We start from the raw sequence: 25,873 nt of genomic DNA, 5'->3' as shown, positions 1-25,873 counted from the left end.
TGGCGCTAGAGTGTCTCCGGTTTACTGTAAATTACGCTCTAAACTAGCTGCTGTAACGTAGACACTTTACTCTTTCAGTTTTTAACTGGGTTTTTAAAATATAATCCCATGACATTAATGGACAATCATGTCTGAGGAGGAAAATAAGGTTGTCGAAGAACTTTTCAAAGATGTCAAATTCTACGTGGTAGGGGACATTGACCAAAAGGTGAGGCTCTGGACGTTAGCTTCTTGTAGCTAAATTGGTAGCAGGCTAAATTGCTAGCACCATTCAATCTGAATGGGATGCTACAGGAGTAGCTAACCAGCTAGCTAACTGGCAGACATGCTACATGAGAGACAGTGATCTTGCTCTTTGGCTGACAAAGTATTGTGGCGATCCCTATATTATGTCTTGTAAACATATGTGCGAGGGCGTGTTTGTGATACTCGACTTCACAGTGAATATTTTGGTGTAGAAGCTTAGTTACCCAGCACTAACATTACACTTTTCATACAGTCCTCTTAGCATTAACGTTAGCTATGAGTTTCGTAGTTGCACAGATGGTTAGCTGCTAGCTTATTCCTGTGGTTTATCTATCACAGGGCTTTTTAAGCTAGTAATACAGCTGGCGTGTGTTAGCTTGCCTTTTCTAAACCATGACCACAGTACAGATATTGCGCTGTTGTGACGGGTAGTGAAATACCTAGGTGCACAGGATTATGCACGGTGTTATCCTGCATCAACCTGTGACCATCAACATCTTGCTAAATTGGGCGCCCCTTACTGCGCATGCGCTATTTCTCTTGTTGGTGCTGGGGGGGGGACCTGTGGCACGGAGCTGTACTTCCTGCCAAATTGTGATTCCTAGTCGCACCTCTCTTTCAGCGTGTTTATATACAACAGAGGTGATGCAAAGTGTGTCACGTTAGGAAATTTGATTGCAACAGTAAATGAAATGCAACGTCATTGTCCAGCGATACACCACCTTGTGAGGTTATTGCTCAAGTGAAATAGGAGCACGAGAACGTAACGTTAGAGTAACGTTAGTTAAACCGTCCAACCTAGTGAGCACAGTCGGACCAACACCTTCGTTTGATTTCTGTGGGAACTATGTTTCAAATGTTAATGGATCATATCATGTCCTGCTTGTGTAATATATGCACATTTCCACGTATAATCCAGTGCACGTGGCTGTTTGGTTCAAACCACTCTCACTGCCATTTGCTTTTCTTCCTTTTTGCATTTCAAGTCCTAACACTGACAGTTTTAGATCTAAGATGGCACTGCACGTTTCTAGTCTTTTATGTCTTTTTGCTGAGTAGAGGTGTGAGTCTTCACTGATCTTTCGATTATGATTATCATGTCAGCAATTTGATTCGATACATCACAATGCGTCAAATATATTTTTCTATTAAAGCCATGTAGGATATTTAATTCATAGCTTTTCAAGCTTTCAGAAAGTAAATATTCTGCAGTGCTCTAATACTAAATAAATTGGATACATAAAACTATACAGCGCTGAGCACATGGCACTTCCTGAATGTGCAAAACATAACCGAATATGTAAACAGAAATGTTGTTAGGCCTACATTAAATTGTAAACAGAAATAATCGATTATGAGCCTGCCGATTATCGATGCAACATCGTCCGTGTCCACGATTCGATGCATCGATTATTTGATTAATTTCAACAATTAAATAATCGGTCGTTTTGGTCTTAGTCAACTTAGATTTCTTTAGTCGATTAGTCATGTTTTATGCTTTTTTCATGCTGAATGACTTATTTCCAGGAAAAGTACGAGCACATCTCTGGTAAACACAAGAATTAAAGTGGTGCTTTTGCATGACTCTTTGCGGAGAAACTCCGTTGATTTAATCCGTCGATTAAATCAACTAATCGATTAGTCGATACAATTGAATGAGTGTTAGTCGACTAAGAATTTCTTTAATCGAGCACAGCCCTAGAGACACCACACATGGGCTTCTGCGGATGCATTGTTCAAATAAGACCCTTGCAAACAAATCCAGGTTTTGAGTAAACTGTACTGAAACAACGTCAGAACGTATGAAACTTGCAACAGGATGTGATATGATTTCTATCTTTGTTGTCAGTCTGGCTCAGGTTAAACTCTTTGTGAAACATGAACAAACACAAACAATGAATGCCGCAGAACTTTCCTTTATTCTCCAGTTTGACAGTCAGTTGTAACGGAAAAAGAACATAAATAAACTACTTTAACGTAGATTTTCTTTAGGGCTTTATTACGTGGTATCGGATCGGTGCATAAACTCCAGTACTTCCCGATACCAGCGTTTTAGGCAGTATCGGAGGCGATACCGATACTGGTATCGGACCATCTTTAATTGCTGTCAAAGTAACTCCTATTGTATGATCTTTGGCCGATGTTCACACCGTGCAGAGTGTTGGTGTCCCAGTTGAAGCCAGTCTGGGCTGTACTCTGGACTGAACTGAATTTGACTGACCCTTGTGTGGATATCCCAGGTGGTGCAGCTGCTGAAGGCGGGAAAAGGAAAGGAGGTGTCCTACAATGCTTTAGCCACTCACATCATTGCAGAGGACGGGGACAACCCCGAGGTGGGCGAGTCGAGAGAGGTCTTTGACCTGCCTGTTGTCAAGGTAAGGGTTGTGCCAGACTATGTTCACACTTAACCAACGTTAGCCTTTGTGTAACTTTTTATAACTTGTCCCTCCCTATAGTTAAATAGGCTAGTGTTTTTTTTTCTTTTTCTTTCAACCATTACTTCCTTTTTATTTTTGGGTTGAAAGTAGTCCTGCAGCCGGTCAGCTTATCCTAGCATAAAGACTGGAAATAGCCAGATAACGGATAAGCAATTTACCCCCGGAATTGCAAACAATTCTTTTCATCGGAAAAATGCAGCATGTGGGAGGTATTTTCTTAATGTTGATTTTTAACCGCAGTCAAACAGGAACGGTGATCTAAAGACATGTTGCCCTTGTGTAACTTAGAGAATCAAGCATTAAGCTTTTTTGTTCTTTTTCCTGTTTTCCAGCCATCCTGGGTGATCCTCTCAGTCAGATGTGGAGACCTGTTACCGTATCCTTCAAACCATCGGGTCCAAAACACCAAACATTGGTGTCATTTAAACATGTTAACATTAACGGTGTTAATGGCAGCAGAATATTAATGTTTACAATTCCAGAAAAAAAAAGAAAAGTATTTTCTAAGGGATTCATTGACCCAAAGGATTATAGAATGTGCAGATTTGATCAAAAGGCCCAAATAAGAGTTTTCCTGTGTTTTTCCATAACCACGAACACCACAGAGTTACTGGATTCTCCCCAGAATCAGGACAGATATTCTTTGGTGTGACAGCTTGTCTACCTAGGGTAAGTGTGTGTGTGTGTGTGTGTGTGTGTGTGTGTGTGTGTGTGTGTGTGTGTGTGTGTGTGTGTGTGTGTGTGTGTGTGTGTGTGTGTGTGTGTGTGTGTGTGTGTGTGTGTGTGTGTGTGTGTGTGTGTGTGTGTGTGTGTGTGTGTGTGTGATTTTTCCTGCCTTTTTTGAAGCCTTTTCCGACATTTCTGTCACTTTTTTTCAACGTTCTTTTATCTTTTTTTATTCAAATGCTATAAAATTGAGCCTGGCCTGAGCCCGTGTAAAATGATAGAAATTAAGACAGAACCTGTCGGGTTCGGGCAGAGATCTTCAGCTCTACTATCTACATTTGGAAAGTCTGGGGATGGGCTGGCCTGACAGTTTCTACTTTTGAAAAAAAACATGAACCTTTGGAGTATCTTAAGCTCATGATTTGTGTGTGTGTGTGTGTGTGTGTGTGTGTGTGTGCGTGCGGCGCGTGGGTGTGCGTGCGTGCGTTGTGCGCAGCTTCCAGATGATCTCAACACGTTGTGGGCCTACATAACCTTTTATGGAGGAGAATGTCAACTTAACCTCAACAAGAAGGTCACCCACCTAGTAGTGAAGGAATCAAAGGGGGTAAGCGCACACTCTGTTTGTAATCTTTACAATTTCACTAGTTCCACTGTGCGTGTTATTGCACCCCCATGTTGTGACCCCCAGAATAATGAAGTTGGTCTTCGAGACCACCTCGACACCGAGAAAGAGAACTGGTGTAAACAGCTGTTTCTACACGGCTCCCCCTGCCAATTTTGAGTGAATTTTTTAATGCTCTGATTAATACGTTTCAAACAAATAATGTCATTAAACTAAACTTTAATGACGGTTTAGTTTTAGTTTAGCAGCTAGCACGTAGCCTTGTCCAGTATGCTCCAGGCTCTGTGGATTTTTGTGTTTGTGACTTGTTGTGAGCCCCCCGACCCGCCTCTTTCTGTGTTCCAGGACCTCCTGATTTACAAATGAAGCTCTGAATATAACACATGAAATGTACCAAAGTCACACAGTCATGTGAAAATGTTCCCCAGTCTGGAGTATGTTACTTCACCCCTTGGGGGTCTCGACCCCTAGGCTGAGAACCACAGCTCTAAACAAACTCATGTCATGTAAAAAGATATTTTGTGAATGCGCCTATGCAATGAGTAGAAATAAAAAATTGTCATGTTCATCGTTATGGGCACTTCTAATTATACGTTATGTTTTGTTTTTTTTGCCCTCCAGGCCAAGTTTGAGTGTGCCCTGAAACACCCGGGCATCAAGGTTGTCACCCCAGACTGGATAACCGATTCTGTTAAAGGTAATGCTGGTGCATTTCTGCATTTCTGTATTTTTTGAATTGGTTTAGATTCTAATATTTGTTTATATGATGTGCTGACGGAGTTTTGAGGGTGCATTTCTATTGTAGGGCTGCAACTAAAGATTACATAACCTTACATTACGTTATGTCCTTTAGGTGACACTTTTATCCAAAGCAACTTCCAATTAAATGCTTTCAACCTTGAAGGTACAAACTACAGACAGCAAGTAGTAAGTGCAAGTACATTAGCTCCAAATAAGCAAAACTACTTGTGGCCGGGTTAGCTCAGTTGGTAGAGCAGGCGCACATATAGAGGATTACTCCTCGACGCAGTGGCCGCGGGTTTGACTCCGACCTGCAGCCCTTTGCTGCATGTCATTCCCCTTCTCTGTCCCCTTTCATGTCTTCTGCTGTTCTGACGAATTAAGGCCTCAAAAAAAAAGAATAAGCAAAACTACAGAACATGCAGCTGTAAAAAATAAAAAAAAAATATATATTTTTTTTTTAACCAAGGTGCAGTCAGAAGAGATGTGTAGAATCTGCAGATTATTCAATTCTCAATTAATTGATGAATTGTTTAGTTTATAAAATGCCAGAAAATAGTGAAAAAATGTTTGTTATAATTTCCCACTGGCCCAGGTCATGGACCCACAGTTCAAACCTTAAATATAATCAGTTTACTACCCTACATGTCAAAGAAAAGCATCAAATATTCTGAGAGAATATTTAGTCCTTTTGCTTGAGAAATGACTGAAACGATGAATCCATTATTAAAACTGTTGCAGATTAATCTTGTTTCGATTGATCGACCAATCAATATAGCTCTCCTCGTAGTGCAGAGAAGAATTAGTCACCTCAACATATGTTCATCAATTGACAAAATTAGTTTTTTTAACAATCTGAATTACAAATTGTTGTAAAATATCCCATGTTGATGCCACCTGTATGGGTAGTGACACGCTACCTTCACGGTCGACAGGATGAATAAAGTTTGTTCAAACCGGGGCGGGTCGTTTCCCAATAATAACTGATCTCCGAGATTAGGAGTTTTTCCGAAGCATTTCTATGAATGCGTTTCAATTTTGAAAAGTGTTTCCCATCACTTAAAAGTGATTCAACATATTTAAGTGTTTGTACGCTGTGCTAAATATTAAAATACATACTGTACGTTACCACGCATCCATAGCATGTTGTAAATGATACAAAATAATAGTTTTTTACAATGTATGAAAATGTAGCTTACATAAACTTTAGCTGTCTCCATGAATCTCCCAGCTAAGCTAACGTTACTATAACTCACGACGCAGTTAGAAAACAAGAATGAGCTAACTTATGTTAACGTAAGCACTTTGGCTCTGTGGATGGCGATTTTAAAGTCATGTTATAACTGTTTCCCGTCCTTCTTCTGATCTCCAGCCACGTTGTTGTTCTAATGTTACTCGGTACGTAACGTTCACTTAGACCTCACAATGCCTTGGGTTTCTCACTCCCGCTAACTTATTGTTCATAAAACGTGATACGAGTGACGCATGCGGGTAGGTCAAGGCGAGAAGAGGGAGATTAGCTAACCTTAGCCATCATATTTAAAAAATAAAGTAACATTCGAATCAGTGTTTCCTTTAGGATTTTTTGCGTTATGTCGGCAGGATAATTTTTAAAGGCAACCGCGACAAAATGTTTTGGTCAGTCCTATTTCTGATACCGTGGTGGCAGAAATTTTGCAATGGTGGGCCGCCACTACAAAATCAACATAGAAGAAACACTGCGAATAGTAATTTCAGCATTCGAATATTATAGATTTATTTTTACTATTCGATTTATATTCGACTTTCGGTATTCGTTCCAACAACCCTTCAGTTGTGCATCATTTCAGTTGATGCACAACAACTGTGACTCATTCCTTTTTTTCCATCCTTTTACAGACAAAAGCAGAAAAGATGAGGTGCTGTATCACCCCAGGCTCACATACGTGGAGCCAGAGGAGGATGACGAGAGTGAAGCCGAGTCGTATGACCAGCGCTCCCGTTCCGACGGAAGCTACAGCCCCCGGCGATCCCGGCGGTCCAGCGGCGGCTCGTCTGGCGAGGAGTCCAGCCCGCGCCGCCGACCGGGACCCAAAAAGCTGAACTCGGTCTCCCCGAACTTTCCCCGCAAACCCGAGCGCCGCAGCGAGCGCATGTTCGACGACTCGGACGATGACTCCTCCACGGAGAAGGAGGGCACCAACCTCAACTGGACGCCGGCCGAGGTGGTCGCACCAACCGCCCCCGTCCCAACCGGCACAGGCAGGCGCCGAACCGGGCCGCCTGGCAGCAAGGACCCGGCGTCGTCCACCGGCAGTGGGCTGATTAACCTGTGTGCCACCGTGCCTCCCGTGCCGGGGAGCGTGGGCGCCATGCCCGCAGAGGCTCGCTCGGCTGCTGCCGCCATCAGTCACGCCACACAGCAAGGTCAGTGGAAGAGCCTTTTTCATTTATTTTGGGTGTAGGACACAGATTGTCCACTGGTGTCACTAGTGTGCTTTTGAGTGATGTCTATTTAGGTAGGAACCTTTCAGCAGGTAACATGGGGTGCTGTTAATCGGAGGAGCACAAATAGTTTTTGACAGCATCAAATCCCTACACACCGCAACGCTCATGTGGATGTGTAAATGTTTGTTGATGGAGCTTAATGGACACATGGATTCTTGCACGTTCATTCGAAGAACATTGCGATCAATAAATGTCCATCAAAACGCAACGATGACTGTTGGAGTCTATGATTTCAACAGTAGAGAGAGAGCGTCAGCTAGTTTGCTAGCCATAGACTGTTTATTTCAAGTCCGTATAGCACACATATGTCAAACTCAAGGCCCGCGGGCCAAATCTGGCCCCTGGCATATTGAGATCCGGCCCTCCATAACAATTTAGTTTCGTAATAAATTTTGGCCCACCTAGCTTTTGTCGCTTTTTCTGAAGTTTTTGTCACTTTTGTTGAAGCTTTTGTCACTTTTTTTTTTAAGTTTTTTGCAACTTTTGCTGACGTTTATTGGTGCCTTTTCCAACTTTTTTCCCTCGCTTTTTACGACCTTTTTTCTTTGATGGCTAAGTTACTTTTTGGGGGGTTTTATGTCGACCAAGCTGTAAGTGAGAAGAGTATATGAGACATGCAGTAATACAGTCAAAGATGTTTGACTTTTTCGATTATTATATATATTATATATATATTTATGTCTGGCCCTTGATGTGATTCTTATTTTCCAGTGTGGCCCTTAGTGAAACTGAGTTTGACACCACTGGTATAGCAGCTGCCCCTCAGTGGCTTTACATTTTTAGGCTTAGCCATTACAGTCAGTACGTCAGGAACGTTCATACGCCTTCGTCCCCAAGGCTGCACAGTTCCTCCTAGATACAGTTCCAGGGTTTCCCCTGGTGGCCTACCTGGCCTAAGTTGCCCCTCCCCAGGCCTGAGTCTCTGGGAATTAGTAATGTATTTTAGGACGCATTTTTAAACTCCAGTTATAGTGGGGCAGCTCGGTTGGAAACTTAGACTTAATAATATTTTTTTTAAATTTCCAGTTAGCTTTTAGCTCTGACTAAATGTAGGGCCCTGTGGAATCTGTCTTATATGTTTTTTAAATTCTCAATTTCGCGATTCCGTCCATCATTCGGTTATCAGAGAAACTACTGGGTTCTACGTTAATGCTGCGATGAGTCTGGGACTGGCCCCAGCCGGGCCCTGGTCGAAAAAAAGACATTTGCTACCGGGCTAAAGAACCTTTTTGGGGGAAACACTGCAGTTCTATATCACCGTTAGGCCTACATCAACAGTCCTTCTAGCCTGTGTGGTAACAGCCATGCGACAGGTTGAAGAGATGCTCTAAATAAAGTCTTGGTCTCAGTCTGTGTCAGACTATCATCTCAGGTTTGAAGTATGTCAGATCGGAGTCGTTGCGCTAGAGTGGAAATGTCCTCCATCTGAACCGCTCATGTTTTGAAATAAGAGGTTGCAATGGTATGAGATTTTCACGGTATGATAACCGTCTCAGAATATATCCCGGTTTCACACACATGATAAAAGACCTGCAACATCTTGTTGGACCTAAGTCTCTCGCTGTATTGTGACCATCGTTATGGTGGCCAACGATCCAAAGCGACTTAATTGTAAGTCGCTTTGGATAAAAGCGTCAGCTAAATGACATGTAATGTAATGTAATGTGATAGTATCGTATTGCGAGTTACTCTTTGATTCCCACCGCTGGTTTCTAACCCAGTATCTTGTTGATGAAGCTTTCACGTGTTTCTGCTTTTTAGGTGTACCGGTTCCAGAGGGCATCCCTGGCTGGAGCCCTGCTGCTAGAACCCTCCGCAACATCACCAACAACTCTGACATGCAGCCAGCCAGTCGACCTGCCAACGTTGCACATGTAAGACCTCCCAACGGTTCTCCCCAAAAACATTAGCACAGCAGTTTTCCCTACCTCATGTCACTGAGCCAGCTTCTAGTGTGAGGAAGAGCAGGATCACATTTCATGACTAATATTATCTATATACATGCTGTATCTGTGGACATTTGCAGACTTGTATTTGTCGCGCAGCCACGATTTCCCGTGCATTGTTGTTGACACATGCAGCCACCTTCCTGAAACCCAGACACAAGTCCACAGCTGACACAGCCTGTATGTCTGAGCCTGTCTCCACCGCATCCACCTGCAAGGTTGTCAGCTGTGTGTCTGCCTGGCATACTCTGTGTGTAGGACGGCCCGCCAGTCCTCATCGATAATATAGTAGCATACAGGGTTCAAAATTAACTTTTGCGTCCACCAGCCAAATGGCTAGTGAATGTTCAAATTTGACTAACCACTCAATAGATTATAGGGCTGGGCAATAGGGAGAGAATCAGATATCACGATATTCTTGACCAAATACCTCGATATCGATATTGCGGCCATATTCTCGGGTTGACAATTGGTGCTTTGACAAAATATCTTCACACTTAGATTTTAGATAAATAATCATCAGTACTGTGGACATAATGTCTAAGTGGGGAAAAGGCAAATAATAGACCAGCTACAACAGTCTGGTAAGTTCAGAAAAGTACATCACTTTACTGTAATGCAGCCTTTAAAAGCAGGAAAAGACAACACTTATGCCATATTACAATATCCAAAATCTAAGACGGTATCTAGTCTCATATCACGATATCGATATAATATCGATATATTGCCCAGCCACTCAATAGATTACGATTGTTTTTTTGGCTGGTGAGTGAAGCAAATCCACCAGCATTTGGCTAGTAGATGCTAGGTGCTAATTCTGAACCATGGTAGCATGTGTCACGTAGCTGACTAGTGCAAAGTTAGCACTAGCAAGTTAACTAGTAGTTAAAGGGGAACGATGCAGTTTTTTTTTAAGCTTAATTTACCTTAACTGAACAGCTTCGGAGTCATTGGAATGGTTATATCACATTTTTTCGGGTTGAATGGTGGTCGTCTCGCTTCCCTCTAGCGCCTGTGAGTGGAAAAACCACCCTTGCAACTTTTGGCCGGCGAGCATACAGGAACCGGCTAGCTACAAGAACAAGGTAGCGATGGAGTTTTTCACATTATCGTCATGGCTGAGCCGGCAAAAAAGAAGCAGAAAGCTAGGAAAGCATTGTCGGAGGAACAGAGAAAGAGGAAACGGCAGACTGACCGAGTGAGTTTTCACACAGTGTTGCCAAATATCTAATCCGACAGACTGATCTCATAATGTAGCGCATAATCGCTTTTTAGCGTGTTTATCAACGCCGTTCGGCTGCCATTGACCTACATTACGTGTGAATTTTCGACGTAGCGAGTAGTATGAAAGGACGCAAGTCCGCGGGTGGAGGTTGGCCGGGGTGGTGGATGGATAAAACACAGGACTTTCACCCAGGAGAGCCGGGATTGCGTCCCGTGTGTGGTGTTTGTCAACGTTTTATTTTTTTATTTTTTTAAGCCTTCCCCAATGTTTCTTTCCTAAACCCAACCGTTTATTGTTTTCCTAAGCGTGTGATGTTGGTCACCGTCGTTTGTTGTGTTACTAAAGCCTTTCCCAATGTTCTTTTCCTAAACCCCACCTTCTTTTTCTTTTTTTTTTTTACACGCGTGTGAAGTTGTTCTCGCGATAGTACGGCACGTTCTCGCGTTGTTGTTTTTCTCCCTGTCGGTTAGCGGTTAAACGGTTAATCGTTAACATCCCTACAACAAACTGTGTGAAGTTTTTCAAGGTGTTGGCAAGAGTCACATGATTAAAAACTCCAGAGACCGGATTTATGACTGAATATGGACTAGTGAGGACACCACGACGGCAACACTCATATAATGTGTATCAATGGGGTCACTTCACTGTTCCTTTTCCCCTTCGGTTGCAGATCCTCCAGAACCTGACCGCCAATCAGACAAAGCCGTTGGAGCAGCAGACCAATCAGAGCCACGCTCCGACCCCCAACAGCACCAACCCTCTTCTGTTCAGCCAGTCCAAGCTGACGGGCCAGCCGCTCACGGCGGAGCAGCAGCAACAGTTGCTGCTGCAACAGCAACAACAGTCTCACCAGGCCGCCCAGCAACAACACCAACAGCTACCGCAGCAGCAGCCGCATCCCATGATGCACCTCCAGCAGCAGCAGCAGCATCAGATGTTGCAGCTACATCACCAACAACAGCAACAACAGCCGCAGCAGCAACAACAGTCCCAGGTCCCACAGCAACCGGGGTTTGCACAGTTGCCCCAACAACAGCAACAGTTTCTGCAACAACAACAACAGCAGCAGCAAATGCACCAACAGCAGATGTTTTCGCAGCAACAGCAGCATCATGCGTTCCCCCCGCAGCAGCAGCAGCAGCCGCAGCTCCGGCCCCAGCAGCTACTGCGGCCCGGTATACAGCAGCTGCAGCAGCAGCAGGCCCTGCAACAGCAGCTCCAGCAGTTCCAGCAGCAGCAGCGCATGCAGATGTTACAGCAGCAGCAACAACAGCAGCAGCAGCAGCAGCAGAACCAACAGCAGTTACACCAACAGCATATCCAGCAGCAGCAGCAGCAGCAGCATTTCCTGCAGCAGCAACACATGCAGCAGATGCAGCAGAATCAGCAGTTGCAGAATCAGCAGTTGCAGAATCAGCAGCTGCAGAATCAGCAGCAGCAGGCTCTGCAGCATCAGACCCAGCAGGCCCTGCAGCAGCAGACGCAGACACTGCAGCCTCCGCTCCAGCAGACTCCGCACATTTCCCAGCTGTTTGGACACGAGCCGGCACAAGAAAGTGAGTACACCCAGAGTCGAGCGGGATTCATGCTTCTGCGATAAATCTCTGCCATGGCTACGTGCATAGGTACGTAGAGGCACGGACCCTACTCCGTAGCCTGATGCGCACCTCTCGAAAAAAGTAACTAAACATCGCGCCGCCGACGCATGTCGATCGGCCGTGGCACGGTAGGGTTGCGTTTCCCCCGACTCATTTCCTGGTAGGGTTGGGCATCGAGAACCGATTCCTAATCGGAATCGTTTCTGTATTGGAATCGTTTTGGAATCGTTTTGGAATCGTTTGGAGGATTTGGTTTCAAATCCGATCATCACTTCCCAATTTAACAAGCGCAAGTTTGGGTTTCCGTAGCAGCCAGGTGCTTGTTGTGTTGCAGCCATGGAGCACAGTAAGCGGCGCTCTAGTGTGGCTTTATTTTACGTTGAAAAAGCTGTAAAACTGCAAACCACCGTTGAATCAAAATAAAACTTTGCTCTTATTTGTGAAAAGGCATGTGACCCGTTTCAACTCCACCCCTCAAAGAATCGGAATTGAGAATCGATAAGAACCGGAATCAGAAGGAAGAATCGGAATTGGAATCAGAATCGTTAAAATCCAAACGATGCCCAACCCTATTTCCTGGTTCTCCTTCTCCATCAACAACATGAAATCAAGGAGAGGGTTAACTTTTCCTGCTAGAGATTTCCCACCGCGGTCAGAAAGAACAGGGGAGACCCTTGACTATGACTCTAGAGTCGCTACTCGCTCTGAAGCTAATTGCCGTCACTATCTCACTCGCTCTACACACTCCCCACGCACACATGCCGGCCCAGCTATTCTCTTAAAGAGATCGACGCGCACACCAAGGCACACGTATAAACTTCAGGCCACTTACGTAGGCTACGGCGGAAGCCCTGCGTGGAGCCTCCGCAGGACCATAAATCCCACTTCAGCGTGGAGGGTGGAGGCTGCCAAACAAATACAACCCCCCCTTCAGAAGCTCCGCCCCGCAGATTCACAGACAGATAACTACTGGCCGGTCAGCACATTCACATGCTGCCAACTGTCGCCACCGCCTGTTGCCGATTGGCTGAAATAGTGTTTTATGGCACTCCTTTCGGTTTGTTTTTTTATTTACAGAGCCAGGGCTGTGTATTAACACCGGATTTTTCAGCGCACACAGAAAATAGAGAGCTAGGTGACAGTAAGGAGACATTTGCTGAATTTGACAAAAAGTGTATTGGATTAACATCACTTACTATACCTTTAACACATTGGTCCAGAGGGAAATATGAATGCCTAGTGTTCAGATAGGGCCAAAATGGAGAGAAAAAGATAAGCGTAAGCGCCTTAAAGGTATAGTGCGTAGTTTCTGTCGCCCCCGTGAGGAATTCTAAGTAATGACAACAAAACTGTTGGTGCGTCCACACGATACAAGCCTTCCGTGATTGCGCACCACCCCCACTCCTCCTCCACGCAGTTGCTAGTAGCCAAGGAGGACACGGAGGATTAAAGTCATCTTCACTCAAGTTTCTGCGCACGAAAGTCGCCGGACGCCACAATCTTCTGAACACAGCCATACTGAGAAATATAGAGAGAGTTGTGTGGAGCTGATAGTCTTAATTAGCTTTGTGGCAACTCATTTGGCAATGGCTTGAATGTAACGGACGTTCATTAATATCACAAAGTTACGCACTAAAGCTTTAATGTGGAGTCTCTCTGTCATTGATAATAAAAACCAGGGCCGAAAGTTCTCAGGCACCATGCCTAAATTTAGGCGTAGAGCAGTTTTACATTTATATATATAATATGTAATTCAATACATTGTACGCATTTCCTCCAGGGCAGCATTCCATGCTCACAAATGGTTTCTTGCTTTAACCCCTGTAAAAACTCATCTGAGAAGATTTTTTTTTTTTTTTTTTTTCTTCGGTTACTAGAGTTGGTTTATAACTATTACTCTGTTGGTATTTACATTTGGATTTATGGAAGAACATAAAAGCTGTGTAGAATTTTAGACCCAAGTGTCCCCTAACCATGCAATTGTTTCATCACACACCAAAGTTGTGGCTGTTTAGGGTCAGAAACACCAGTGGAGTACAGGGGGAAAACCCACCAAGAGCAGACTTTTAGGCAAGGTAGGCAACTGCCTGGGGGCCCGAAACAGATGTAGTTTTATTATGATGTTTAAAAATCGGATCGGATCGTGGGCACAAAAAGGCTGATCGGGACATCCCTAAAGGCAAGTCCATTAAAAAACAGTCTTGATGTGGTTTTTCTTGAACTTCTGTGCCTTCTTTCTTTTCTAACCCTCAGTTCCACCGGATGGCTTCCTGCTGGGCTGTGTGTTTGCTGTCGCTGACTACCCGGAGCAGATGGCTGACAAACAACTCCTGGCCACATGGAAGAGGGTAAGACACTTACTCAGTCCGCACAAGAAAGCAAGAGGATTCTCATCTCCTCCATTTACAACTGCCTGGGATAAAATACCAGCAGCTTATGTTATGAGATTTAGGGGTGTAACGGTAAATTCATGGTTTGGGGTCAGCAGGGAAAACAAAAACATCTATTTTTTAGGCCTTTATTGATAGGACAGCTTAGACAATGACGGGGGAGAGAGAGGGGAATGACATGCAGCAAAGGGCCGCAGGTCAGAACTGAACCCGCGGCCACTGTGGCAAGGACTGAGCCTCTGTACATGGGGCGCACGCTCCACCAGGTTAGCTACCCAGGCGCCCCATAGTAAAGACATTTACTTTGACTTTTTGGTAACACTTTACTTGAAGGTATCGACATAATCGTGACATGACGCTGTCATAACTATGACGTGACACTGCCATGAAGTGTCATAAATGTTATAAACAAGTCATAAAGGTTTATGACTTCTGTCTGTCTGTGTCATTCGGCTTTTGTCATGACAAGTTGACATTGTTTGGGATGTCTTTGTAATGACAACTTGACATAAACCAGGATGACATTACCAGAAGTTGTCTTGGTCATGACAAGTTGACGTCAAGTTGTCATGACAAATACATCTTCTGGTAATGTCATCCTGGTTTATGTCAAGTTGTCATGACAAAGACATCCCAAACAATGTCAACTTGTCATGACAAAAGCCGAATGACACTTACTTGTTTATAACCTTTATGACACGTTCATGACAGTGTCATGTCACGATTAGGTCGATACCTTCAAGTAAAGTGTTACAGACTTTTTTTATACTTTTTGAAAAATGTAAAAAAAAAAAAATGCCATTGTGGCTCAATGGGACGTAGATATACAAAAAGAGGTAAAATATGTTGTATATTGGTTTATGTGTACTAAACCCCTCCACCAGGTCATCCAGGCGTGTGGAGGTGCTGTCGACCCCACCCTGACCAGCCGCTGCACACACCTGCTGTGTGAGAGTCAAGTCAGCAACATGTATGTACAGGTAAGGATGGGTGCTATCAGAACATACACAACTCTATCAAGTACTCTAGCACTATAAGAACATGCAGAGTTGGTGTAACACAAACCCACACAAGTCAGAATCAGAAACGGGTTAATTCCCTAAGTTTCACATACAAGGAATTTGCCTTGTGTGTTTTTGTGCATAACAGTCACAAGAAACATAGTAAGAGAAAAGAAAAAATATCACACTTTCTCTGTAGTCTCTCTGTTAGCTAGCTACCGTAAATGTAGGCTACTTTTAAAATGCCGTATTTTCCCTCGGGGCTCACCAAAATGGACATAAAAGCATATTAATCATTCAACTTCACGTGATCGCTAGTAAGCATATTACATCTTTGATGTAATTTTTCAGTTTTTCAAGAATCGGTTTCGGAATCAGAATTGTTTTTAAAAATACCAGTTCGTCACATATTCGTCGATACCCAACCCTAGGCCTGGGTCCGTCCGAGGTTCCTGCCTGTAAAAAGGACGTTTTTTCCTCGCCACTGTCGCACCAAATGCTTGCTCGTGGGAAATCGTTGGGTCTTTCATAAGTTATAGAGTGTGGTCTAGACCTACTCTATCTTTAAAGTGTCCTGAGATAACTCCTGTGGTGATTTGACACTATAAATACAATTGAATTGACTGAGTACCTGAAGTTGAGTTTATGGCTTTAAGAAAAGGGCGAGTCTGCTGAACGTGCTGACTGAATGCATGGTGAATGTCGAGCCATCTAGGCCTTGATTCAGTGGAGTTTGACCAAGCTTGATTCAACTTGCCAAAAAACATGGCATCTTTGTCACCGTTGTTTGTGATGTTTTTTTCTGCCAGGCACTCCGAGAGGGGAAGCGCTGTATAACGGCCCACTGGCTCAACACTGTACTGAAGAGGAAGAGGATGGTTCCTCCTCATCGGACGTTGCATCTGCCCTTCGCCTTCCCTCCCGGAGCCAAACCCTGCTCCCAGCACGTAGGTCCAACTCCCACTGAAATCTGCTTTACTCCTGTCGTGTGTAGAGCTCGGCCGATACTATCGGCCGATATTAGGCATTTTCCACACTATCGGTATCAGCCAATAAATGAATATTTAAAAAAATAAAATAAAAACGGACGAAACACCTTTCAACCATGTTATGAGTGTTGGCGTTGCATAGTTTGTCCACCAGAGGGCGCTCTACAACGTCCCTGTTGGCAAGTTTGTATTTTTATACATTTTATTTATCAGAACTTTAATATATTTTGATGTCCCTCTGTTCTGTTGTGACAATAAAACAAACAAGTTTATTTTTAAACTGCATTATCATATTATTTTAGTGAGGACTCCTAAATAACTACAAATAACTAATGTTAATCTGTTTATGTTTCGTTACTTGTTTCTGGATAAAAAATAAATAAAATTATATATATATCTCTCTCTCTCTCTCTCTCTCTCTATATATATATATATATATATATATATATATATCGGAATATGGGGTTTTTAAATCAGCAAATATTTATCGATATTGGCTTTAAAAATCCTTTATTGGTCGGGCTCTAGGACTCGTGTGTGTGTTACCAACCTGAACTCTGTTGGTGTACGGGAAAAAAAGGCCCTGGCATCTTAACGTCTGGCTGTCATCTCTGTCCTTTAACCGTTTCTCTGTCTTTTCGCTGACAGATTATATCGGTGACGGGGTTCGTGGATGCTGACAGGGACGACCTGAAGTTGATGGCCTACCTGGCTGGTTCCAGATACACCGGGTATCTGTGTCGGAGCAACACCGTCCTCATCTGTAAAGAGTAAGATTTGGGGCTTGCAGATGATAGATACCTGGGTCTTACTGTTGTCGTCAAACGTGCTAACCTTGGATACTCCATGCTAGGCATGAGCCGGTTTCAAGGTATACCGCGGTTTGGAAAAGTCCAATTTTTGTCACACAGTTTCTGCGGTATGAGCTGTTTCTGAGTCTTCAAGGACAGAAAATGCAGTTTAGAAATCCCTCACCCCTCCAGTGTGCATTATGTTTAAAAATACATTGTGTCAAATGGGGGGAAAAAAGTTATTTTTTACCCAGACATTTCAAAATAATACATTTCTAAACTGTAATTGCAGTACCGTGATATTTTCGCTGAAGGTTATCATACCGGCCCGTGCCTACTCCACGCACTGTAACATGGTTTAAACCGAGCGCTGGAGAACAGCAAGTTGTATTCAGTGAGGCCTCATTGTTGAATCATTGATAAAGTGATAAAGGATGTGTTGTGTATGAAAGATTAGGATTTGCACCATCAGTTCAGAGTGTTTTCTGCCACCCAGCCATACTGCATTGAATGCCTTTTATTGTCATCGCATTTAAGTACAATGAAATTGTAGAGCCACTCTAGTAAGGTGCATCATTGTAACACACACACACACACACACACACACACACACACACACACACACACACACACACATATATATATATATATATATATATATAGAGATAGATAGATAGATAGATAGATAGATAGATAGATAGATAGATAAAAACTCATCTCACAACACATTCATTGCACACACACACACACACACACACACACACACACACACACACACACACTCTCGCTCATCTTTCCTGCAAGCACATCCTAACCATAACATAAAAATACAACTTGCCCACTCTCACACTTAGTGGATAATACATATTCTAATGTGGATAAAGTGCTGAGTAACTTAAGAAAAGTTTAGCTTCATTTAACACTGTTATTGCTTTGGGAAAGAAGCTATTCCTAAATCTGCCAGTCCTTGTTTTTAGACATCTGTAACGTCTCCCTGAGGGCAGGAGTTCAAACAGTGGGTGACCAGGGTGAGAACAGTCATGTGTCATTTTGGTGGCTTTTGAAAGCATTCGGGAGCAGGCCTCCGCTGCCAGGTACGGTGTTATTGGTGACATGGTCGTCTTGCTGATCTCCCTTCAGACCCAGTGGGCTTAAATACGAGAAGGCCAAGGAGTGGAAGATCCCCTGCGTGAACGCCCAGTGGCTGTGTGATATACTGCTGGGCAACTTTGAAGCCCTGAGACAGATTCAGCACAGCCGATACTCCATCTACACACACCCTGAACCACTGGTGCCTAACCCACAGCTGGTCCAGAACCTGCTCGGTATGTACAGTTGAATGTACCGTCAATAATACAGATTGTTGCATTTTATGTCGGATATTGAGTTTTATTAGAATGGGATAGTTGGGAATTAGTTATATAATACTACACAAGGTTAAAGTAAGAAAGAGACAAGGGGCCCTGTCTTGCACCGGGCGCGGCGCAAAGCCCGACGCAGGTGTCAATTTCCCGTCCAGCGCCCACGTCGTTTAAATGGCAAACGCACCTGCGCCCATCTGTGCGCCCATGGGCGTGCTGGTCTTACAGGGTGGTGTGCACCTGGCTTTTAAAGGGAATGGGAGATGATCTCTGATTGGTTGATTGCATGTTACGCCCAAAACACACCTCTGAATTAATGAAGACACTAAGTACAACTCTTTAGAACCAGGTGCCCGGCGCACGGACCCTTTTTTCCACCATTAAACTAGCAAAAGTGGATTCGTACACGCCCTAAACACACCTGCGCCAGGCGCTTCACGCCGTGCGCTTAGATCATTAAAATGGGGCCCAAAATCTGGGATGTCGCACAATAGGCCAGGCAGGTATTACACACACACACTTCTCCGTGGGAGTATCCTTGGTGTGTGAAACCCTTAAACTGCGCAGTTTATTGTGGATTACCTCGGTATTGTGTGTGTGTGTGTGTGTGTGTGTGTGTGTGTGTGTGTGTGTGTGTGTGTGTGTGTGTGTGTGTGTGTGTCGAATATTTAAACATCCGTGTATCAACTGTAAGCTGAAAACAACCTGGCTTCTGTTTTTCTCTGTAGCTGCCTGGAGAACACCGATCAAAGTGTCTTCCGAAGCGTTGGCGGTAAGTTTGTTGAAGGCGCTGCTTCACGGCTCACGGTTTGGTGCAACAACAAAAAAACTACTCCGTCATTGGTCAACTCATTTTGTTTTCGTTGTTAGCAGCCAGACCAGTTCAGTTCCCTTTTGAATGCTTCCCTAAAAACATTTGGTAACCCTTTTACTTGAAGGTATCTACATAAGAGTGACATGACACACGAACCCTAACCCCACTTACTAAAAGAAGCCTTATGTCATAAACGTTTGTGTCTTGTTTATAATGTTTACGTCTCGTTCATGACAGTGTCATGTCACTCTTATGTACAGTATCTCACAAAAGTGAGTACACCACTCACATTTTAGTAAATATTTCATTATATCTTTTAATGGGACAACACTGAAGAAATGACACTTTGCTACAATGTAACGTATTAAGTGTACAGCTTGTATAACAGTGTAAATGTGCAGTCTCCTCAAAATAACTCAACACACAGCCATTAATGTCTAAACCGCTGGCAACAAAAGGCCAGTTATCTCATGGATCCAGGATACTATGCATCCTGATAAAGTTCCCTTGGTCTTTGGAATTGAAATAGCCCCCCCCCACATCATCACATACCCTTCACCATACCTAGAGATTGGCATGGGGTACTTTCCATAAAATCATCTCACAATGCAAATCAAACCAGCTATTAGGCTAACAGACCTAAAACCGTGCCAATCTCTAGGTATGGTGAAGGGTATGTGATGATGTGGGGGGGCTATTTTAATACCAAAGGGAAGCCAAGCCAAGGCAGAGAAGCCAAGCCAAGGGAACTTTATCAGGATGCATAGTATCCTGGATCCATGAAATAACTGGCCTTTTGTTGCCAGCGGTTTAGACATTAATGGCTGTGTGTTGAGTTATTTTGAGGGGACAGCACATTTACACTGTTATACAAAAAAATAAAAATGTCAGAAAATGGTGAAAAATGTCGATCGGTGTTTCACAAAGCCCAAAGGCGACGTCAAATGTCTCGTTCTGTCCACAACTCAAAGATATTCAGTTTACTGTCACAGTGGAGCGGAGAAACTAGAACACATTCACATTTAAGAAGCTGGAATTTTTTTTTTGTTTTTTTTTTTTTCATTAAAAATGACTCAAAGCTATTATTGATCAAACAGGCAGTACATAGATAGATTACTTGTGCTGTGTTGGCTCATCTGGTTGTGTCTCTTGTTATGATGGCGTGGTGTTTAGAGTCTCCAGCTGCTCCAGAAGCAGAAGATCACCGACTCCACCAACCAGCCGGCAAACAAGAAGGCCAGGTCAGTACCGCAGCTCTGGGTACAGGACGTTTGTCTCTAGGACAGTTGGACCAAACATCAACTGTCCAGATTACTGTGTTATCATGATATTTTGGGTAAAAGTACAATTTTGTGTGTGTGTGTGTGTGTGTAGACTGGAGGAGATCAAGTCACCCAATAAGAAGCTTCCTCCAGAGTCCACTCCCCGAGTCATGTTCACAGGCTTTGAGCCCGCACAAGTACAGCAGTACACAAAGGTAAAGTCGGCCCGAGCACTCGCTCAGACTTCACACAACTGTTCAAACAGGACAGGGACCGGCAATCAGCCAGGATGCTAACGTTACACTCACGTAGGTCATCACCATTTTCACATTCAACATTTCTTTATATTGCACCTTTCATGCAAGCACAGTGTTTCCTTTAGGACTTTCTTTAGCAGTGGGGGCTATGAAACGGAACTGACACTTTGCTGCAACACAAACACATATTTATTCACCTCTATTCACACACACAATGAGGCATATTCTCAGTTGTGATTGAACTGTATTTTTTGAGTTACTATATAGGCCAACTTTGATCTTGACATATAGGCTAAGCATTCTGTAGCAAATAACAATAAACCCACTATTAACTACATTATCTTAATGCAGTGTAACTACTTCAGCATGTAAATAATGCACCTAAAATACAAAAGTTCTCCGACATGCACTCTAACAATGCAGCCCTATTTCTGATGCCGTGGGGGGGCAGAAATGTTGCCATGGGGGGGCCGCCACGGTCAAATCAACATAGAGGAAACACTGAAGCATGCAGCCCAAAGTGCTTCACAGAACCAAATGACAAAATCACCAATTTAAAACACAGATGAGAGAAAAGCAAGACTAAAAATCACAACAATAAGACAGTAAAATGTTAAAACCAACTGAATAAAATGAACACCAGGGTTACAAAATGATGAAAAAAAAATGAACACTTAACACTAACATAATGCATTATTCCAACTTAAAAGCCAGATGAAAAGACAAGTCTTGAGTTTCCTTTTAAAAATACAGAGAGGGCTTGTCATTCTAATATCCTAAGGCAGCGAGTTCCACAGTTCAGGGGCGTACAAATCAGAATGCACTTTCCCCGGTACTTTTCGGGGACACATGAGGAACATTTAAAGGAAAAGCAGTGGCCATCAAGAACTAATCACGTCACTAGCGTTCTGTTTCTACACATAAGAAAACATCATGTGTTTCTTCCTAGCGTCCGCTTCTCCATTGTCTCCTGCTGCCGAATGTTGTCAGTGTTTTAACGGTGTCCGTCCTCCTCTCTTCCTCCCCTGCAGAGGTTACACGCTTTAGGTGGCGAAGTAGCCGACGGCAGTCCGAAAGTCACTCACCTGCTGGCTAGTAAAGTGACTCGCACCGTCAAGTTCCTCACCGCCATGTCCGTGGTCAAACACATCGTCAGCCCAGAGTGGCTGGACGAGAGCTGGAGGAGCCAGAAGTTTGTGGGTAAGTGGGTGTGGGTGTGTGGGCGTGGTTAGGCAGGGCCTGGCGTGAACTTTTTTTTGTCCACTGGAAGGTGGACACGACCCACACAGGCTTTTTACCAATCCAATTTTGAGCCAGTAATGAGCCGCCACATTTATATCGCTCAAATCCAAGGAAATAGCAACAACAGTGGCAAAAAACAACTAATGAATCATTCAATTCACCCGCATTTTGTGTGTGTGTGTGTGTGTGTGTGTGTGTGTGTGTGTGTGTGTGTGTGTGTGTGTGTGTGTGTGTGTGTGTGTGTGTGTGTGTGTGTGTGTGTGTGTGTGTGTGTGTGTGTGTGTGTGTGTGTGTGTTTTCCCTTTTGAGTCTTTCTTTTTCCTACTGAATTAAAAAGTATACATTGAAAATATATTTGATTAAATGATTCCATCTGGTTCACACTGTAGTAACCTAGCCTTGTGCGTGTGTGTGTGTTTGTGTTTGTGTGTGTGTGTGTGTGTGTGTGTGTGTGTGTGTGTGTGTGTGTGTGTGTGTGTGTGTGTGTGTGTGTGTGTTGCAGATGAGCAGAGCTACACCCTGAGGGATGCGGAGGCGGAGGTGTTGTTTGGCTTCAGTTTGGAGGAGTCCCTAAAGCGAGCCCACAGTGCGCCGCTCTTCAAGGTTAGACCACAATCTTCACACTAGGGCTGGGCGATAGGGAGAAAATCAGATATCACAATATTCTTGACCAAATACCTCAATATCGATATTGCGGCGATATTCTAGGGTTGACAATTGGTGCTTTAACAAAATATCTTCACACTTAGATTTTAGGTAAATAATCATCAGTACTGTGGACATAATGTCTCGGTTAGGTAAAGGCAAATAATAGAACAGTTACAACAGTCTGGTGAGTTCAGAAAAGTACATCACTTTACTGTAATGCAGCCTTTAAAACCAGGAAAAGACGACACTTATGTCATATCACGATATTACAATATCCAAAATCTAAGACGATATCTAGTCTCATATCACGATATCGATATAATATCGATATATTTCCCAGCCCTACTTCACACTCACGCAAGTTGACTCTGAAACCAGTCGGACCGGGCCTTTTAATCACAGAAACGATGATGGGAAAGAATGATTCAGGCAAGAATGCATCTTTCACTGAGCTTATTCTCGCTGGTTGGAATCCTGGAAAGACCTTCTTACTCACTCTTATTGTCTCTCGTGTTCTGAATGGAAAAACTAAAGTTCACAGTTGTATGTGTTCTTTCTTTTTTTTACTGTTGATTTATTTAACTCTTTCCACTGTTTATAAGTTCAATAATTGCAACGTCTTTCCAGAAGTCAACGAGTAATCGTGTTAAATTATCGTGATTTCAGTATTGACCGAAATAATCGTGATTTTATATTTTTCTCCATAATTGAGCAGCCCTAATTCATTTTGTCTCTGTCTGTCTGTCTGTCTGTCTGTCTCATGTAATGGGTGATGCAGGGAAAGTACTTCTACGTCACCCCGGGGATCTGCCCCAGCCTCAGCACCATGAAGCCCATCCTGGAGAGTGCCGGAGGAAAGCTGCTGGCCAAGCAGCCCTCGTACAGAAAGATCATGGAGCACAAACAGAACAAGGTGCTTCACATACTTGCCATCCTTTAATGCACCTGTCCACCGTCATGTCTCGTTATGTCCTGAAAAAACACGGGTTCTTCTTGGAAATGGTTGTACAGTGCAACATAATTAGGTCGGTCGGTATAATGACCGTTAGAAGGGTTCACACGCCCCTAAAATATTTGTTCTTTTCTTCAAAACCCTCCTAGCCGGTGGATGTTGGGTGATGCAAAGGAACGATGATAGGGATATATTTTCATATATCAGGTTTCAAAATAAGACCAACTCCGTAATAGGCACTGGTGCTAATAACGATAGAAGAAGAACCCGGCGGACCATAGAATACCTCCTGATTATTTAACAAAAGTCAGTCTTTATTTTTGTTTATTTACTAACGAAGTTCTAACGATGTCGCCCGTTTGTCGCAGAACCTTCCAGAGATCATCTTAATTTCCTGTGACAATGACCTCCACCTCTGTAGAGAATACTTCATGAAAAACATTGGTAAGAGACACACACACACACACACACACACACACACACTAGGGCTGGGCAATATATCAATATATCGATATCGCGATATGAGACTAGATAACGTCTTAGATTTTGGATATTGTAATATTGTGATATGGTAAGTGCTGTCTTTTCCTGGTTTTAAAGGCTGCGTTACAGTAAAGTGATGTACTTTTCTGAACTTACCAGACTGTTGTAGCTGTTCTGTTATTTGCCTTTACCCACTTAGTCATTATATCATTTCTGGAGATCATTTATCAAAAATCTCATTGTGTAAATAACATTTTGTTAAAGCACCAATAGTCAACACTACAATATCGTTGCAATATCGACATCTAGGTATTTGGTCAAGAATATCGTGATATTTGATTTCCTCCATATCGCCCAGCCCTAACACACACACACACACACACACACACACACAGACACACACACACTCCTGTTTAAGTGCCGAGTATTGTACACTTTTAGAAAGCACTTGTATAGAAGAGTTGCTAGTGGACACAGTTTCTGACGCCTGATGTCTCTGTTGTCCAGATGTCCACAACGCGGAGTTCATCCTGACGGGAGTTCTCACCCAGAAACTCGACTATGACTCATATCCTTTACAGCAATGACCGTTCCGGACCAAATGCCTCTTACAGGACACTAACTGCAGCTACAGCAGTATAGCAGCGCCTGTGGATTCCAGTTAGTGGTCAACAGCCATCGTGTACCTACTGACCCAGCAGTAGTACGGAGTCATATGTGTGCGTATTTTTACTAGGGCTGTCAAACTAAACGCGTTAATAACCAGTTAACGCATATTCCTTTTAACACCACTACTTTTTTTTTCACCAGTAGTTTAGTTTTAGGAAAGCGATGCAGCAGTGACGTTGTACATCCGTGCTTTGTGGATGGTTAGCAGACACCGTAAAGCGCTCCGCGGTAACGTCCACTTGAGCGGTAACATCTTGAAAAAATACCCTTTTTAAAAAGTACGTTTAGAACAGATGAGTGTGCGATTAATCGCGAGTTAACTTTGGAAATCACGCGATTAATCGTGATTCAATTTGTTAATCGATTTGACAGCCCAAATTAATTTATTTCAACGCTGCATGTGTCCAAGTAAATACTGGTATTTTGAATTTGTGATTAATCACAGCCCATGACTGATTAACTTGATTAACCTTTTTGTTGTTGTTGTTATGGATTGACAGCCCTAATTATTTTGTTCTTCTTTTTTTACCACGTTTTTGAAGCTTTTTCCGACGTTTTGTCACCGGAGTCCTTTGTCGATTTCTTTCTGCGCTTTTGACCTTTTTTGTTGTTTGTTTTTTCGACATTGTTTTTTCACTGCTTTCAACGTTCTTTTATCAATTCTTTTCTTCAAATGTTTTAAAATTGAATCAAACACCCACATTCAATGAAATCATGTATTTGACTCGCGGAGAGCGTTGTACGGAACCATCCACGTTATTATTTTTGACAATTTGGTTGAAAGAAATCCACATTTCTGATACAGAAACTTCTTGAAAAAAAAAAAAAAATGGATCAAAGTAGACCCGAGGACAACAGGAGGGTTCATTCATGAACTTTATCGGTTGTCACGCAAATAAAACACAGGTACAGATAATCTGCAAACTGCCAAAAAAAATAAACTGGCCCCGATAATGGGTCTCTCTAGCAGTCAGTGGTATGAGCTGTGGACACAAGTGAGTTTCCTTGACAGTCCCACGTATAAGTTCACTTGATGGCGAAG

At 43.2% G+C, this 25,873-nt stretch overlaps 1 protein-coding gene across 2 annotated transcripts in view; it reads left to right on the top strand.

Moving 5' to 3' along the window:
* paxip1 (PAX interacting (with transcription-activation domain) protein 1) overlaps positions 1 to 25,873 on the top strand; it is a 26,153-nt gene continuing 280 nt past the window's right edge. Inside the window, exons 1-23 of one of the 2 annotated variants that reach the window (XM_039816538.1) lie at positions 1 to 208; positions 2,487 to 2,621; positions 3,017 to 3,060; positions 3,290 to 3,353; positions 3,847 to 3,957; positions 4,597 to 4,672; positions 6,595 to 7,122; positions 8,965 to 9,077; positions 11,045 to 11,930; positions 14,226 to 14,320; positions 15,247 to 15,342; positions 16,173 to 16,310; positions 17,001 to 17,122; positions 18,284 to 18,468; positions 19,233 to 19,276; positions 20,492 to 20,559; positions 20,693 to 20,795; positions 21,869 to 22,037; positions 22,582 to 22,682; positions 23,506 to 23,640; positions 24,048 to 24,123; positions 24,670 to 24,730; positions 25,850 to 25,873. The exon at positions 25,850 to 25,873 is cut by the window's right edge and continues 280 nt beyond it. In XM_039816538.1, coding sequence (XP_039672472.1) covers positions 128 to 208; positions 2,487 to 2,621; positions 3,017 to 3,060; positions 3,290 to 3,353; positions 3,847 to 3,957; positions 4,597 to 4,672; positions 6,595 to 7,122; positions 8,965 to 9,077; positions 11,045 to 11,930; positions 14,226 to 14,320; positions 15,247 to 15,342; positions 16,173 to 16,310; positions 17,001 to 17,122; positions 18,284 to 18,468; positions 19,233 to 19,276; positions 20,492 to 20,559; positions 20,693 to 20,795; positions 21,869 to 22,037; positions 22,582 to 22,682; positions 23,506 to 23,640; positions 24,048 to 24,123; positions 24,670 to 24,730; positions 25,850 to 25,865 — 3,447 coding nt within the window. In that variant the 5' untranslated portion in view covers positions 1 to 127 and the 3' untranslated portion in view covers positions 25,866 to 25,873. Of the gene's footprint in view, positions 209 to 2,486; positions 2,622 to 3,016; positions 3,061 to 3,289; positions 3,354 to 3,846; positions 3,958 to 4,596; positions 4,673 to 6,594; positions 7,123 to 8,964; positions 9,078 to 11,044; positions 11,931 to 14,225; positions 14,321 to 15,246; positions 15,343 to 16,172; positions 16,311 to 17,000; positions 17,123 to 18,283; positions 18,469 to 19,232; positions 19,277 to 20,491; positions 20,560 to 20,692; positions 20,796 to 21,868; positions 22,038 to 22,581; positions 22,683 to 23,505; positions 23,641 to 24,047; positions 24,124 to 24,669 lie in introns of both variants that reach the window. The other variant, XM_039816537.1, reaches the window with a different exon arrangement.

This window comes from Perca fluviatilis, chromosome 11 (assembly GCF_010015445.1).
Source record: "Perca fluviatilis chromosome 11, GENO_Pfluv_1.0, whole genome shotgun sequence".
Lineage (NCBI taxonomy): Eukaryota > Metazoa > Chordata > Actinopteri > Perciformes > Percidae > Perca > Perca fluviatilis.
This window is presented reverse-complemented; position numbering and strand designations above follow the sequence as displayed.